Genomic DNA, 16,060 nt, shown 5'->3' on the forward strand with positions numbered 1-16,060 from the left:
CGTATATCCTCCACTTTTCCCCTGCCGATTCAGAATCAAATACTGCTCTGACAGGACGAAAAAATAAAAACATTCTCACTAGTGTACTGTTGTTGAAGGCGAAGGGGCTGGAGGTCTATCGATGATACGAAGAATGGATTGTATATGTTCATGGAAAACACATCCTTTCATAGAAAACACGGGTGGAGAAACCGCATTGTGCTAGCATACTGCTACGGGTAGTGTATGGAATCCAATGGCCGCTCAGGGGTTTGCTGCATTGGATTTTCTGTGTGTGAGGTCAATAATATGCGCTCATCGTACAGAAGAGTGCCTAGTATCGGTGCAGTGCTAATATTGTATTCGTAAGGATGGAAGAACGGCACGTGTTGGCCGTTAGTTCACGCACCGGGAATGCCATCGGAGATGTTGAGTTTCGAAATCTCGGCGAAAAGCCTCCGCCGATGGGCGGGTTTCGTGACCCCGATAGCGGTCAGATCCTCCGGTGTCATTCTCGAAATGGTCGGCATATCATATCCGGCGGCCACGAACAGGCCTAAACACTCCTCGGACTGAATGCTGCGTAGCCATGCACTCAGGATCTCCTGGTCCTGCAACAGCAAACAGAACAGAGTAAATACCACATATGTTGGCGGCAAACATAGAGGCCATCAATACGATTAGTCTTTTCCAAATAGTAGCAACAGGCACTCAAGACTACCTAGAACCTTACTCTATTTGGCCTTGTCTTTATATCGTATCAAAGGATATTTTGTTGTTTACGGTAAAAGATGCAATGTTCACAGCTGCGTCACAGTCTAACCCGGTAACCTCGTCGAATCTATGTAACACGACAATATGCCCGGCTATATTCTAGAAATTTACTTACACAGTTGCTGCTCTGCGTTGTGAAACGGGCAGCATAGCCTTCAAAATAAATATATTCCTAAAGTATCATATCCTCGAAGGTGGAAGCATCTTTTGCAATTAAATTAGTGCTCTGCAAATGAAAATGAACATGTGAAGTTGAGTCATATCCAGCACTGACTGATTTATATAGTCCCGTTGAATTTATGTCCGAGTATATATATTTCTCGCCTATAAGTAATGGGAAGGTGGGAAGTAGCAAAGTGTCTATAACGTCAATAAGACAGAGTCGTTCCACTATATTTAGTTACACGCACACACATGCACGCATGCATACGTTAATTTACTTTACCAGGGTATGAACCGCAATAGGCATATTTAATCTTGTTTACTTGGTAGAACTCTTCCACTTCTTGCGCATCCATTCCTCATTTACCTCAATTTCTTGCGACTTCTGCGCCTTTTCTTCTATTGTAACAACTATACGCGCTGACTTTATCTGGCTAAATGTATGGGCCGTGTTCCCTTCGATCCGTAACCTCACCGTGAAGTTGAAGTCCGTTTTTCCCTTCACGTGACTCTATGTCAGTTACGGAAATGGCTTTAAGCCGCTGCAAATACAACATGGAGAGGCCATCTGCCATTTATATCTGCCCGAATAATCGGAGTTGCTTTCCAAGAGAAGAAGAGTCCAGTTCACCGTTGTTATCTCTCCTACGACTATTTTGTATCAGTGCTTATTTATCACGCAATACATTCACACGTGTGCCAATTGTCGCAATGTTGTATTTTACCATTGCCGCTCTACATGTCTCTATTACAGTGATGGTTGTAAAATACGCCATCGGATCTTGGCTGTCCTCCTTGCAACGATCAGCCAACTATCGAGAACACTCGTTGGAGAAAACAAAATCTCAAAAATTTATGTAAAAAAAATAACTGAGACATTACATAGTAGGAATTGCAAATCAAATGTTCAGGATATCACTTCGATCTACATTCGTGGATGCGGCGATATCGCGAGGTTTCCTACCATGAAAGCTGTAAATTTTAAATTCTATATTCTTCCTAAATAGTGTACCCACAGGGCGTCGTGGGCAGCATGTCGTATGCCTGTATGAGATCGCAGTGTAATTGGAAATACTTTCAGTGATAATTTGTTTCATATTTTCGACAAAAAAAAATTGGCTCAGGAGACTGCGGTAATAAAGGTGGGCTATAATAACAAATGTTACAAAGGGCGAAACAACTAAAAATGGACGATAACGACAGCGACTCTGTTGACGCTAAGAAGAGTCCATACACGCCGTTAGTCACTCATCTTGGTGACTTCAATTCTTCTCCATCCGCATAGCAATTCTCCTTTCTTACTTATCACCGTATCGTCAGATAGGAGGCAATCTTGCGGAGGCGTACAATAGTTTGCCTTTAGCGGGTTCTCTTGCGTTTTCGTCGTGCTTGTCACGAACAGACTTGCCCATGTAGACCGAATAACGTACGCTGGCCTGATCTAGCCTGGCAGAAATGGTGAAAGCTTAGATTAGTAAGAAATGTGCACAGATTTGGATAGCAGTGGGTATAAACAGAGACCGTTCAAAGCAATATCTGAGTCTCTTAGCTATGGTTCACTACTGGTATTAACGGAACAAAACCTACAACGAAGCTGGTGCGAAACATTGGTAGAATGACGACCCTAAGGAAGATAATACACGTTTTTAGTGAATGTTTCGTAGACTAATGTCTAAAACATCAATTTGTCAATAGCGAAGTACAAAGGTCAACAAATTTTGTCGAAACGATCGTACTGCTGTGTGTCGGTGCCGTTACTAAAGAACGTCTCAGAATCAACCCATTTCGTAGAAGGTATGTGCCTGTTTACGTGCCGATAGGATAAATACACGAACTATTGCAATACAAATGTACGCGCCCCATTAACACGACCATTTCACACAAGAACAAATGCTACATTCACATGCTGTTTACCGGTTATCTATTTTTCCGACGAGTTGATCCGCCCACATCACAACGCGAGGAGTTTCTGCAAGACAGGTCCAGTTTGGCCTTTAAAACCAGAACTGGGCTACGAGAACACGTCTCACAGGTGCATTTGGGCCTCTACCGAAGTGCCTCGCACAACCATTTGCCTTGCTTGGCCTTCTAGTAGACATTTATGAATCAATTGAGATAGTATTACTGCAGCAGTCGTATAACAAGCTGCGAACTGTTGTCCTGTACAAGCGTGCCGTTCCAATGCGATGCAAGACGAGCAAGCGGGTATTCCTTACTACCTTATAGCTATCGGCCGAATAACCTTTCAGTGAATCGTCGAGCGGGGACGACGTGCCGGGCATACGGTTATCTCAACATAGGACGGACAGACCAACCGACTGGCAGACAGAGAGCCTCCGGAAGATTAACATCGCATCATTCACAAAAGCACTGGAAGAAACCAGCACCAGCAGCAGCCAAAAAGTTAATCGCTGCCATTTACTGTGGCGTCCTTCAACGGGTCGTGTTTTGGGCTTCGTACGGGGCCTACTCTTGACTTCTTCGAACCTTATGAATCCCATTTAGTAATCGCAGCAGGACAAACAGCTTTCCTCTTGCTTTTCGCCTTGTTGCCAGTGGGTACATAGTAGTTACGTCGGGAGCAGATCGCGGAAAAGCGTATCGCGACAAGCGCCCATACATCGAACCGCATCAAAGGTATTCCGTAGCAGCGGAGACTTTACCACAGCTATAAGCTACATGAACTATTATGCTATAGTATAATGATAACGGTGCTGCAGAGGAGAAAGCGTAATGGAAAGGTGACTGCAGCACGTCAACGTAAAAGAAGTATGTGTTACCCACACTGCGACATGTTAAATGTGTAAGTGGGTTACGTTTTGTACATGCAATATCTATGCTTCTCAAGCCTCACAGTGATTATTTTTTTGTACACACACGTATTTGCGTGTGTTTTACCTGTATAATAAATACTCGAACTATGGCCTGATTGATAACGGCCGAACACAAAACCGACAACGTCTTTACGCCTTCTCTTGGCCTGTTTTCACTTATCTCGCAAAACGACAGGATTCGTGGTGCATTTTTATGTGCCAACACAACCAGCGCTCCTTAAGTGTAGGATGCAATTTGGGGGGAAAACGTAGTTTGGTTGGCTTCTTAACCAAAGTCTTCCCATCTTTATTCCTACATCATTACATCATACACGGATACCAAACGGTGAATGACAGCTAGAAGCAGATGATGTGATGCTGCAAGACCTGGAAAGCAGAAGAAAGCGCCTTTGAATCTTAGTGCGAAAAAAGTTTTGTGATGAAAGACTCTTTCCATCGTTGGTCCGTTTTAATTAGGCCTGACTATTGTATACTTAATGTTGTTTATTCGTAACCCGCGAATCCTGCTGCTAAAATGCTATTGCTTCTGCTATTGTTATTGTTTTTTGGCCTGAAAACGTTTTTAATTCGTCTGTCTAACTGATATTGCTCTCGAGGAGAAATGTTGTACCAGTCGATGCAGCTGCTACTAGCATTTTTGCTAATCTCGCTATTATCGGGCGTCGGAATCACAGATCGGAACTGTGTTCTGACTTCCTCAATGGTGCCCGACCTCCAGAATACAATACGATCCGCTAAAACACTTTCACACAGAGTCCTCCCCAGTCTTTGATATTACAGTAAGCAAAAGGACGAGAGTGAGTTCTACTTTTTTTGTTGATGGGAAAAGAAAATCAAACATCGTGAGAAAGACGGGAGCTTCAATCACCGTCACTCGTTGTTGCGATGCGCGCACTCTTCGCTCAAGCGGCAATAGCGTCAGCACCATGGTCAGTATCAGCGACGGTGTAGTCCTTCACAGAACCAAACAGAGTCGAACTCGTCTGACCCATTTGTCTACCATTGGTCGCGTTCTGTTTATGCTAGCGCCTTACGAGTCAAACACTATCGTCGGCTGTAGCATGAGGAATAGTCGTAACTGTATATTGGATGTGGGTTGCCGTTAGTCAAAGCCGTTTGTGGGAAATGGAAGTTCCCCGAGTACGGAACTGTTGCCTCTACTTAGAGTGACCCCCCGGCTGGACCTGTGGGCCCACAGAAAGCCTATGGGGCAAGGAAGCAACGTGATCGCTGGCCGCTTCATTTGTTGACGTGCGTGAGGCGTTAGATCAAAAAAACGATGAAGGGGTAGACAATGCCGGAGTCAACGGAGCAATACACGACACAACAGATTGCGACTACAGAGTTACAGTAAACCGGGCCTAGCAATCAAAACGTTTATGGTTAAGAAGAAAAATATTAACAACAATAATAAGCGAAACGCAAGGAATTTCCTTGTCACGCTGAATTGATGCGCGAGTGTGATTGTGTAGTTTAAGAGATGTCGGCGTTCTTCAGATTCTTCAAATTTACATAGTTGCTTCTGGTCCCCAGTTGAAAGAATGAGAACGGGATAGCATCATCTTCTAAGAGCGGTGCTTAAATGCCCGTAGTGAAGATCGCATCGTCGTGGCAGAAAAACAGCATACATGATGCAATATGATGTGTAGGTAAAAATATATAAAATATGAAGATATTTTTATGATGCGATATACTATTGTTTTATCTGAAATAAAGAGATGCGATTCCTTCCCCAAAAGACTAAGCGTATGAAGTGGCGTAATTTTCAAAAGACTATTTTTGGCTTGTCTCCGTACCATTTTGAGCAATAAATTCGATAGCCTATTGGCGAGAAAGGTAGTCAGCCATTATAGTAATCACTTCTTTTCATCTCGACGTTAATACATAGCATTCGATTTCACCCCAGCCAAATAACCCCAGCAGCTTCCGCAATACCTGAACGTTGATTCGTCCCGCTTCGTACCTCTATGACATGCTCTACTCACGGAAACATATTTGCTGTTGTCATATTTACTATATATCCATATGTCCAGCTTATAGCGGTAGACCAGAGTACCGTAATAAGCAAATGAGGCTGCTTGGCTAATTTACTTTTTTTATGATAACAATGCAGCGACAGAGAAACTTTGCTCTAATAGGCGACAGATAAAACAAGCCTTTTACATACCGTCGGTCTGTTCCAGCCGAAAATAGGCATTCGATTATTTTTGCTTTCTTAATTTTATCTCTTGCCTTCGTTCCTCGATACCCCTTCAGATAACCGACATTTCTGCTGTGGACCATTACGGTTACCGTTGTCACCCTGCCCGTATTTCAACATCGTAGCACAGTCACTCTCGTCATGCTTAAACGACGACGCTCTGCAATAGCAATAGCATAACTGGTCCAACTGAGTTGTTCGTAGAAGCGAAATGATGAAATGTTGACTTCGACTTCTATTCTACACGAAAATATCCTAATGCTCAGCACCGGTCTGCTTTTCCTGCTCATCTATGGCTACTGAGATTTGTGGGCCGAGCGGTGTTGGCTTTTTCTTCATACGCTAATTTTATGGTCATTCCAGTTCTTTGTGGCTTCGGTATTTTTTGGCTTTGTTGTTGTTGATTGCAAGGACATCTACCGGGAACTGGGTCAACCGCTGCCCATAGAGCCACTTAACTATTTCCACGTACCTTCTTTTCGTCGTGAAACCGTATGGTTCAGCAGAGGGCCTTGCCTACCTTGTCCAACTTTACCATATCTAATCGAAGCAAGCAATTCTTGTCAATGCAAGATAGCTGGTTACTGCGTCGTCTTGACTAGGTGCTACCCTTCTCTATTCTGTTTGCGGTCTGGTTGTTCCGGAACCTAGTTTATGCCACTGCGTTAGCAGAGCTGACGGTGTCGACAATAGGGAGCATCTTCTCTGAGCAGCGTGCTCGTGGTTTTTCGCGGTTCGCCACATCCGTCCGTTTCCTTCAAGGGCACAGTTTCGCAGCTCTGGTCATGGACAAATGACACTGGCAGCATCCAACACTGTCGACTATTATATTGTCTGTATGTGTGACTGAGCAGAGCATACCCGCTGGTTCTTATGGTAGGAAAGCCCCGAATTCCCCTAGTTGACAATTGTGCATCGCTACCCAGGCCCACGAATCCTACCCCTAGTATGAGTTCTACCTAATACATTTAATTCCATCTAATCTATGTGTATGCTAAAAGCAGTAGCACCACCGCAACCGCGCCTACAAGTGATCGTCTCTGACTCCCATCCTGTCCTCCTTTTGATGTTACTACCTCACTCGGACTATTTCGTTCCACTGGGCTCGTTTTATTTAGGTTTGACATAGAGAAGATAACGCACGCTGAATCATGGTTCGGCCGCTAACTTAATGCTGAATTTTGTGTTTTTAGGATTTTGGAAAAGGATGGGATAAATATAACGGAAACACCTATTGGCGTTCAGCCAACTTCCGAATTAGGGGGGTGAATGAGAGACGATATCGTCTACTATTACGACAGTCATCTTCTCTCGAGGAAGAAATAGAAAAACAAGGTATGCAAGCTGGATTCGTTTTCTCGTTCATCATTCTGTTTGGCCGGCTTCAGGAGTACGCGGCTGAAAACACCGCCTTCGTACAAGATAAAGTGATAATCATATTCTCCGTACGATTAGAGGTGAACAGTGGCAGCGAGCAACTCAATCATAACGCGTGTGTGTTTTATTTATGGTCGTCATTATCGGCCATTTTTTATGCATACTATATGATAAAAGTAAAGTAAACCACTTGGTAGCTAGTATACAGAACGATCTTTAATTAAAATAGGCATTAGGGTACGAAGCCACTTGGTCAGTTTCAACGAAATTAGTGTTCTCGTGGTCGTGCGCAGTCAACGTGATACGCTTGCGAGCTAGCGAAGTATGCATGTATTTTTAAATTTAAGTTTAATGATAGTTTCATGGTTATCTTATCATAGTATAGTATATAGCTAAATAGGAAAAACAACGTCAAAGAAGACAATCATCTGCTGTAGAGATACAACGATATTTAGGTTTAAATGAACTAACACCGTGTTTTCCTGACGTTTGATTTTACTTTTATACTGTTGTAAATTTCAACGAAGAGATTGCCACCAACGAAATCATTTCATGCTATGGATACTCTGGCTTCCGATACACGTAACAGGCCTTGCATTGCGCATATTCGAGCAATCGAGGATCCGGAAGACTACTGACTTTGGCCTGTAATGCCGCCTTCAATGCAAACAGGTGTCTAGCTTTTGATGGTTTTCTCACCGCCCCTCGGACCGCCGAACCCCCCACCCGCATTTGATCTCACGAGTTTTCTGCTTCTCTGAAATACACTTGCATCTAGTCTCGTGGACGAGTAGCGAAGTAGAAGCAGCATAAGCCGAAGCACGCGTATCGTCCTACCACATGTTTGCATTACTATATTTACTACGAGCAATAGTAATGGTAACGAGAGCAGTTGCCTATAGTCGATATGGCAGCGGTTAATGTACCAGCCACAACTAATAATTCTAATAAAGTCAGCAGCAAAGCACGCATGACTGGAGACCAATAGGTTAGGCCAAAGCTGCCTCCTCTTCCATTGCCCAGACTATCCCACTTCTAGCCTTAGCTTTGTTCAGCAGCCGCTGTCTGGCCAACTCTAAGCCGTAAAAAGTCCAGGCCGAATAAACAGAGAAACAGGCCAGCAACCAGGAGTACGGATGAGAGTTCATTAAGCTTGTGGGAACGTCGGCCACTACTGAAAGCTTTTCCGCACCTAGGGAGAGTTTGTGGTAGAGGCGTACAAGAACATTGGGGAAGTGCATATAGTTCTGAGCTTCAGAGGGAGGCAGTTACCTCCAGGACCCAAATAGGTTTGAATCACTTGAAGCATAGAACGCGGTTAAGGTCTCCTAGTGGTTGGCAGTCGCCCTGGGGCAGGCGTCATTGGCTTATGTATGCCTCGTTGCCTGTAACTCGCTCGACCATCAGTCGGTCACCTGTTTCGGTTTGAGGTCGCTAATTCTGCTGAAAATCTAAAACTGCCAATACGCTGCTGATAAATTAGTAACTTAAACTATTCGAGTCGGTCGAACGCTGGGCTAATTACAGTTTCAACAACAAAAATCAAAGGGTGTTCATGCTAGATGTTGCAACCATAGCGTCGTAGAATCGCCGACATAGATTGAAGGCATAACGCGGGCCACATTACTCCGCTAAAACGTTTCGCTATTCAATATTCATCAACTTATCTCTTTTGTTTGATTTTTATTTTCGTGGCGTTATGACAATAGAAAAGGCAAATACAAATAGACGCAGGGTCCTTCCTTCTTTTACTCCACTTCAGGCCGCTATTAGGAATCACCGGAAATGCCTGTAACGCTAGCGGCAAGAGTGTTTCCTTCCGTTCGATGCCAACACTGCCGGGGCTGCTTTCCTCTCCATTCCACCCTCTGATCTGCCTCCCGTTCAAGAACAACCTATCCACACCCATGCATCATCCTTTAGCCACCTAATTCTCGACCACCAACAACCGTGGCAGCCTAACTTAAGTGTTCTAACCACTCACTGCGTAGTTATAGTGAATCGCTGAATGCAGTAAACAGAAGTTTTTTTTTGGGGGGGGGGGGGTCGACCGGTGGCTTCCACCATTGCGCCCTTTTTAAATTTAGTTTTCATTGAACTTTTGTAGTGCCTACTCTCTCTAGTAAACAGGTCTTCGGCTCCTCTGCCATAATGACAAAAAAAGTAGGTTTTTAATGAACCGTTCGTATTAACATCGGGATATTGGTTCATCAAGCACGACACACAAAGCTTCGTAGTTAGTCATTTTTACTGACCTTTTAGCCGATCGCTAGAGGTCTTTCACTAGTCAATGCTAGTTTATACCCCCTAACTTATACCATTGAACTTCAGACATTGGTATGGAAAGGGAGAACGAATCACAATAACCCTTCTTCTGCTCGGCTGCGATTTGTATCGGCATACACGGCTTGAGTTACTCGTGCCGGCTACTCATCGAGAGTTCATTTAACTTTAGTGGGCGAAAAAGTACAGCAAGTTTTGTATTGTTTTATCGATGTGTATGTACTGCATCGTGCATACTTGCTCCGCGACGTACTGCGGACTCGCACCGCATGGTACATCATATTATTGTACCTCATATATAGATCAATTTAGCTTCTCTATCTCATATATTGAATAGATTCTCCATTCACGCAGAATTGTTTGTATACATATATTCTAATGCATTTCGTTTATAAGAATCGATGATCTATTTGTAATAGCTTGATAAATGCGCAGATATAACGATGGTGCGAAGGACGTAGCATCGCCGCCAAGGTTCCTTATGTATCTCCGTATTACATGTTGACTGTCGTGTTTTTTCTATCACATGGTAAGTTTTTCACACTTGATACGGGCTATATTAAACCAGTTACTGACAGCTCACTGGTCGAACCGTGAAAACCCAAGTTTATCTCACTTCGGCATCGAAACGTAAAATACACTCCGAGATAGATACATATGTTGCAAAGCAAATAGGTAGATGACCAAATCCTTAAAGACAATACGAATTCTACAAAAAATTCCCCTATTAGTATCGGATGAAGTTCGATATATGTAACTGGGACGCACAGTTCACAGGGGATACTACTACCTTGACGGTTCGACAATACAAAACAGAAATACGACGGACTACATTGATAAGGAACAATACACAGAACGTGTAACTTTGGTGAGAAGGAATCGGTTAAGGTACAACTACTACTATTTAAGGCCTTATCGTAACAATTAGGTTCAGCTCTGCCCTCGTTTTTCTTTGACTTTTCTGTCTCAAGTATTTTTCATTTCAGATTTTTCCTGAGCTTTACAATAACAAAAAAAGCGATATTATTTATAATTATAATAATCCTGTCAAATTGACAGTTTGGGTGCAGCTTTGTAGCAGATAGGCGAAAATTGTCAAAGTGGTCCGGGAGTTTTTATAACCCAGGTCGTTAAATTCACTATCTCTCGTGTAAATCTAAAAAAACATTACTGGGCAAATTATTGCTCATGGAGTTTATAGTTTCTGCTAATCCCATTCATGTTGTTAATTAATGTTTGCGTTGTATATAGCATACGCCATTTTATTCGCCTTATGGGTACTTACGCTTGTTTTCGTTCTACAATACCTTATGTTTAGATACGTTGTTATGACCTGTCAAAAACCCACAAGAGCTAACGATAACTTCTTTAACTATGCCCACGTAAAAAGATACAGTTCAGTTTGTGATGTTCTTGTTTAATATAGCCCCATTTTTTTTTATACAGTTCCGCAGTTACACACATGACCGGCAAGAACCCGTAATAACAACCCTCGTTAATTGATTTCTGGCTATTACAGCCTTCTGACTTGATCAGGTTGGGGCAAATTGTAGTAAATACGCTATCGCTTTGCCCTTCCGCTCGCGCAAAGAGGGTACAATAGCAGATAGACGGGAGGGCCCTTTTTCTCCTAACAATTACGCGAAACCGTTAATCATCTAAACCCTGGCAAACAGTTTCAGACGCCACGTGCTAATTTCAACTTTCACATTTACAACTGTCATGAACTGCATGAAGCGAGTTTTCACGGCAAGCATGGGAGCCTAAAATTAGTGGGGACCTTTTTTTCTCTGAAAGACTCAAATGAAACTTAGCACATTAGTAGTAACTACTAACTAGGCTAAGTGTACTCAAGTGAGATCCAACTTGGACCTGCTTTCCATAAGCTGTGCACCTTCTCATGAGTTTTCGCATTCGTTCTGTATTTGCCAGGAGAACCGATCGCCCAGACGCCTTCGGGTGATCGGTTCCTTCGATATTTTTTGTTCTTCGGAGGAAATTTCGAGCAATCTTTCAATTAGAGCACCACTAGCAGACGATGTCCACTCTTTCCCGTCTCTAACTCAAGATTAGCGCATAACAGGTACTTAAATAACGGTGACTGATATTTACGAAAAGACCAACGTTATCTCTAGCGTGCACAAGCGTAAGCTCGATCTTGAACAAGATCAAGTTCACATATATATAGAAACGCATATGGGGATCAAGCTCCTAGTTTGACATTGATTATTGAACAGAGGTTGTCGATAATTTGTCGAAAAGTGATCAAAACAACGGCAACACGTAACGGTACGTACCGTCCTGTAACCAGGCACTAGGCAGGAGGAAAACGGAAACGATAATTGGCCAAGGTTTTTGAGTATAGAAAAGGTAACCATATCATAATGTGTTGCCATAAACAATTATTTTTTAAATGTTTAAACCAATTATGTTTATTTATGCGACACGCAAGACTTTCGGTTGAGTTGAAGCAGTCCTAATAGTAGTGGGTACGCCAGTCGTACGACGTTACATGTGCGATTCTCCTAATTTTTCCTTGTCATTGCGCCTCACTGTGTGTGATTTAGTGCAGACGCTTTGTGGCGGTCATGCCACAATTTTATTATACCAATATGAAGGAAAAATATCGAACTAAGTCCTGACAGATGTACACCGTTGTTGTGGATGTAGGTTTGTTATGTAGGATTGTTATCTATAGAGTTGATTAGCCTGGGATTTTGATAGCTATCGAGTTACCGGCCTGAGGTCTCGTTTGTCAACCGGTGAATTACAAGCGCTTAGCCGGATCAGTCTCGAAATTTTCGAAACTATGAAGTAAGGTTGTGGACCTAGAGCTCTATAATATCACAATGCTGAACGAAGAAAGATTACACAAGCAGACATGACTTACGGACGAAGTTGCAAAGTTTATTCTACCCAGCTGCCTAACTTGTAACTCATAGAGCAAGCAGAATCTAGGTTTAAGTGATTTTACACCTGCTTGTTTCTGTCTTTGTTCAATGAGGTTTTCTTATCCTTCTCCGCCTTCGACATCTACAGGCTTCCGATATCGCCACGCATTTTGACAAACAACTGGAATCGACACCGACGCTAGCAGCGATCGAAGTAACTGTAAGATCTGTGTCGTATTTAGCTCTGCTAGCAGCAAACGTCGGAGCTATTTCCGATGCCAGAATGTAACGAACCTTTAATGATGTCGATGTATGAGAGAACCAACAGCTGCTTCGTGTTGCCGTGTGATCCAACCCCAAGTCGGTCTGATTTGATTCGACGACTTCAGATTCGCTTTCAAGGCCATCTGATCGAAAACAGAGAAGAATGAGCAGGCCTGGATTTTCCCCAGTCTGCCTTGTGAGAAACCGAGGTCCAGTGCCCATTCGTTACACATCAGTGCACTGCTAACTGTGACCGTAGCGACGAGGCTATGGATGAATAGCGCGTAAGGAGGAACTATGATTTGGCACGAAACCAATACCGAGAACTACGTAGAAGTTGCGTAAAAGTAGAGGCATAAACAACAGCAATTGTCCGCAGCCGATCAAACGGCAACAGTGTATATGAAAGAAGGAAAAGCCTAAAGAAACAAGTCGAATGCTGAGAAGTGATAGAAAAACATTTTTCGATTAGATTACATTTTCCAAGGTAACATTTTCCAGGTTCCAGTCATCCTATACTCCATAACAGTCTCAGGATGAAAACAAAAATGGCTGCGGCTGTCATCCGAAGATTCACCTGTCAGTGAGGTTAAGGTTGGAAGTTGTTTGACAAGAATCAAGATGCTTGCCAACTAATTTTGATGTTTATGTTAATGAATTAGAATAGGATACGCGATAGAATGGCCGCACAGTCGGTCTGTGAATTAGAAGTTAACAATACTTTATTGATAAATGTCCCGGCGTTTTGTCTCTTGCCTTGCAGACATTTGTCCGATAAAATAATTATAATGAAAAGAGACTCCTTTCTCAGCTAGATTATAGATAACGGTCTTTTATAAGCTTAAATGTAGTAAAATAAAAAGCCTGGTATTTTTCGACAGGTACACATGTATACTTACTATCCTCTAGCTTTCACCATCCATTTAATAGATATAATGAGCGGGTTTCCATAGAAGTAGCTTATCCAATGTTAGGGAAATTTTCAATAGCGTGTAGCCTCATTCGGCTCTTTTCCAGACATATATTGAACTAGACACATCAATAACGGAAGAAGTACTTCGAGAATGACTGCCGCAGACGTATCGACCACCTTTCATGTAGTATTATTCCTTGGATTTGGAACGTTACATTCAAAAGGTGTCTTAGTGTTTTTTTAGCAAACATGTTTACTTTTAACTCGTTTACATTACTAATCAGTTATAATTGTAATCACCATAAGTGGCGTGCCTTGTGTCCTGAATTGGAAACCGGTTCAGACCGCAGGTGCATACGTGATCTAGTAATCTAATCAACTCAATTTCGTGAACCGTATCTTTCGTTTATATCATGGGTAAAGCAACGCAACGCTCTTGCTATTTTTTCCGCTCTGATTTGCCAACGGTTCAAATCGGCCGCCCCGTCTGCTGCAGCCGCAATAGCGAAGGGAGATTGCTGGAATATGGTCGACACACAGTTGTGCGCGTAAACCGTATCAGTTAGTGAACAGCAGAATGATCGATAGCCAGAAAGCCCTATACCCTTTAAAAATGCGTAGCCCTTACTAATACTTGTTCCCGCTCTAGATCCGATAAAACCCGTTCGGTCCTGGGCGCTATGAACGACCCCAGAAGCGCAAGACCGAGCAGAAAAGGTTTTGTCAGGGACGAGATTTGAAATAAAAGAGCACCTTCCGATATCTGGATGCCAAAAGAGTATAGCCTCGGATAGGCGGATGCGACGTTAGTACGCTGACAAGTACACAAGTGGAAAAGGCGCGCAAGGTCTCTCGTACAATGCGGCTTTTCCTGTGGTTACTGCGACGGTGACTGTTTTTATTGCCTCGAATCTCTCTTTCTGCCTCGATTGGGCGGTTCAAATACATTGTGCGCACCGCCGTTACTACGACAGTGAAAACGAGACCCGAAACGAACGGACCTGCGAAAACGGATTTCTTCGAATCCAGCTCCAGATGTCAAAATTTCTATTTTGTTACGATCATCTAAAGAAGCTGCCATAAATATGACAATAGGGCTCAAAACGATTAGGGGGCGTTCAGAAAGCGGAAAGTGTACGAGCGGAAGACAGTCGTTTAGGCTAAACCTTTGACAAATATCAAAATGAGCAGGTCGCACATCCGCCATAAACCACCTAATGTATGCGATATAGTATAAAGCATCGTGGAGACTTAATTCTGCAACAGTTTGTTAGGTAAATTGCTGACTTCCTTCCAACAGAACTGATATGAATAATATTTGGATGAATACTTAACGAAAGCAATAGTTTTACTTGACCGGGATCACTAGTAGGAGATGCTCACGGCGTACCGTCATGATACAGTCTTCTACCGCGTGCTATCATACCCCGCTTCCAACTTACTTCCCCTTTTCTGTTTAAACTCGATATAGTATCGAGCTACAATTTACGAAACATGATGGAACTGCAAAGATATATTTTATCATAATTTTCATTGTGATACATACAATCAAATGACGTATCTCATCTTCTAGAATGTGGCAATAGAAATCCGTCCGTTAGCTGCTATAGTCAAACGCAAATACGACCTATCATACCGAATTTCGTTCAGGTTTAGCTGCTGTGTCCGGTGGTGTTTTTTTTTCTATATTTTTCTTTTTCAATTCACGCCGTAATGTAGTAAAGTACGCGTACGTTCGAATTACGACTTCAGAAAACGACCAGATTTTTCAACGGGGAAAATTTCTTATTGCTCACTGTGTATTTGTAAAACTATCCAGATCTTTTTTTTTGCCTCATTTTAGGTTTACAAAGCAGCCACAATCATGCGCTCTCTAATATAGTTCGTATGAGCTTTTTTTAGTCTTTCATTGCGTAGCCTTATTCGGACTCACATTTAACCGCCGATACCACTTTAGAAACTAACACGCAATATCTTTCTTCGCTGCAGCTTTCGCTCGTCATTATATAAAACCTCGCTTTTGTCGCTTTACGTAGTAAACGCTTTCCCTAGCGAAGATAAAGTAATCCCGCATCTCTATCTCGCAGTTCACACGCCATATCACCTTGAGTATAGTATCCAGAGACGGCCTTCGACTCGATCCCCTCTGCGTTTACCCCATTCTCATAGCCTGTCCTGACCATTCTAAGCGTTGCTGTAGTATCAGCAACGGAATTAGGCCAAACGGAAGGCCCCGTGCTTGATCAGCCATCAGCACAGTGGTAATCAGACTGGCGTTGGCTGTGACTCTCATTTTTTGTTTGCCTGGAAAGCTTTCGCCCCGGGGCACGTGGCTGAAGACAAGGCTTCAAACTAATGTTTGAGCTGACGTCTGCTTGTGAGA

The 16,060-nt window shown here is 42.9% G+C and overlaps 1 protein-coding gene across 5 annotated transcripts in view; it reads right to left on the reverse strand.

Annotated features, from left to right (window-relative positions):
* Nucleotides 1–16,060, reverse strand: part of LOC111250345 (uncharacterized) — an 84,275-nt gene that overhangs the window by 24,989 nt on the left and 43,226 nt on the right. For all 5 annotated transcript variants that reach the window (XM_086988272.1, XM_086988273.1, XM_086988271.1 and 2 more), the window contains exon 3: nucleotides 389–590. In XM_086988272.1, the coding sequence (XP_086844398.1) occupies nucleotides 389–590 (202 nt within the window). The remainder of the gene's footprint in view (nucleotides 1–388; nucleotides 591–16,060) is intronic.

The sequence above is a fragment of the Varroa destructor genome, unplaced genomic scaffold (genome assembly GCF_002443255.2).
Source record: "Varroa destructor unplaced genomic scaffold, Vdes_3.0 BEIS01000004.1, whole genome shotgun sequence".
In the NCBI taxonomy this organism is placed as follows: Eukaryota; Metazoa; Arthropoda; class Arachnida; order Mesostigmata; family Varroidae; genus Varroa; species Varroa destructor.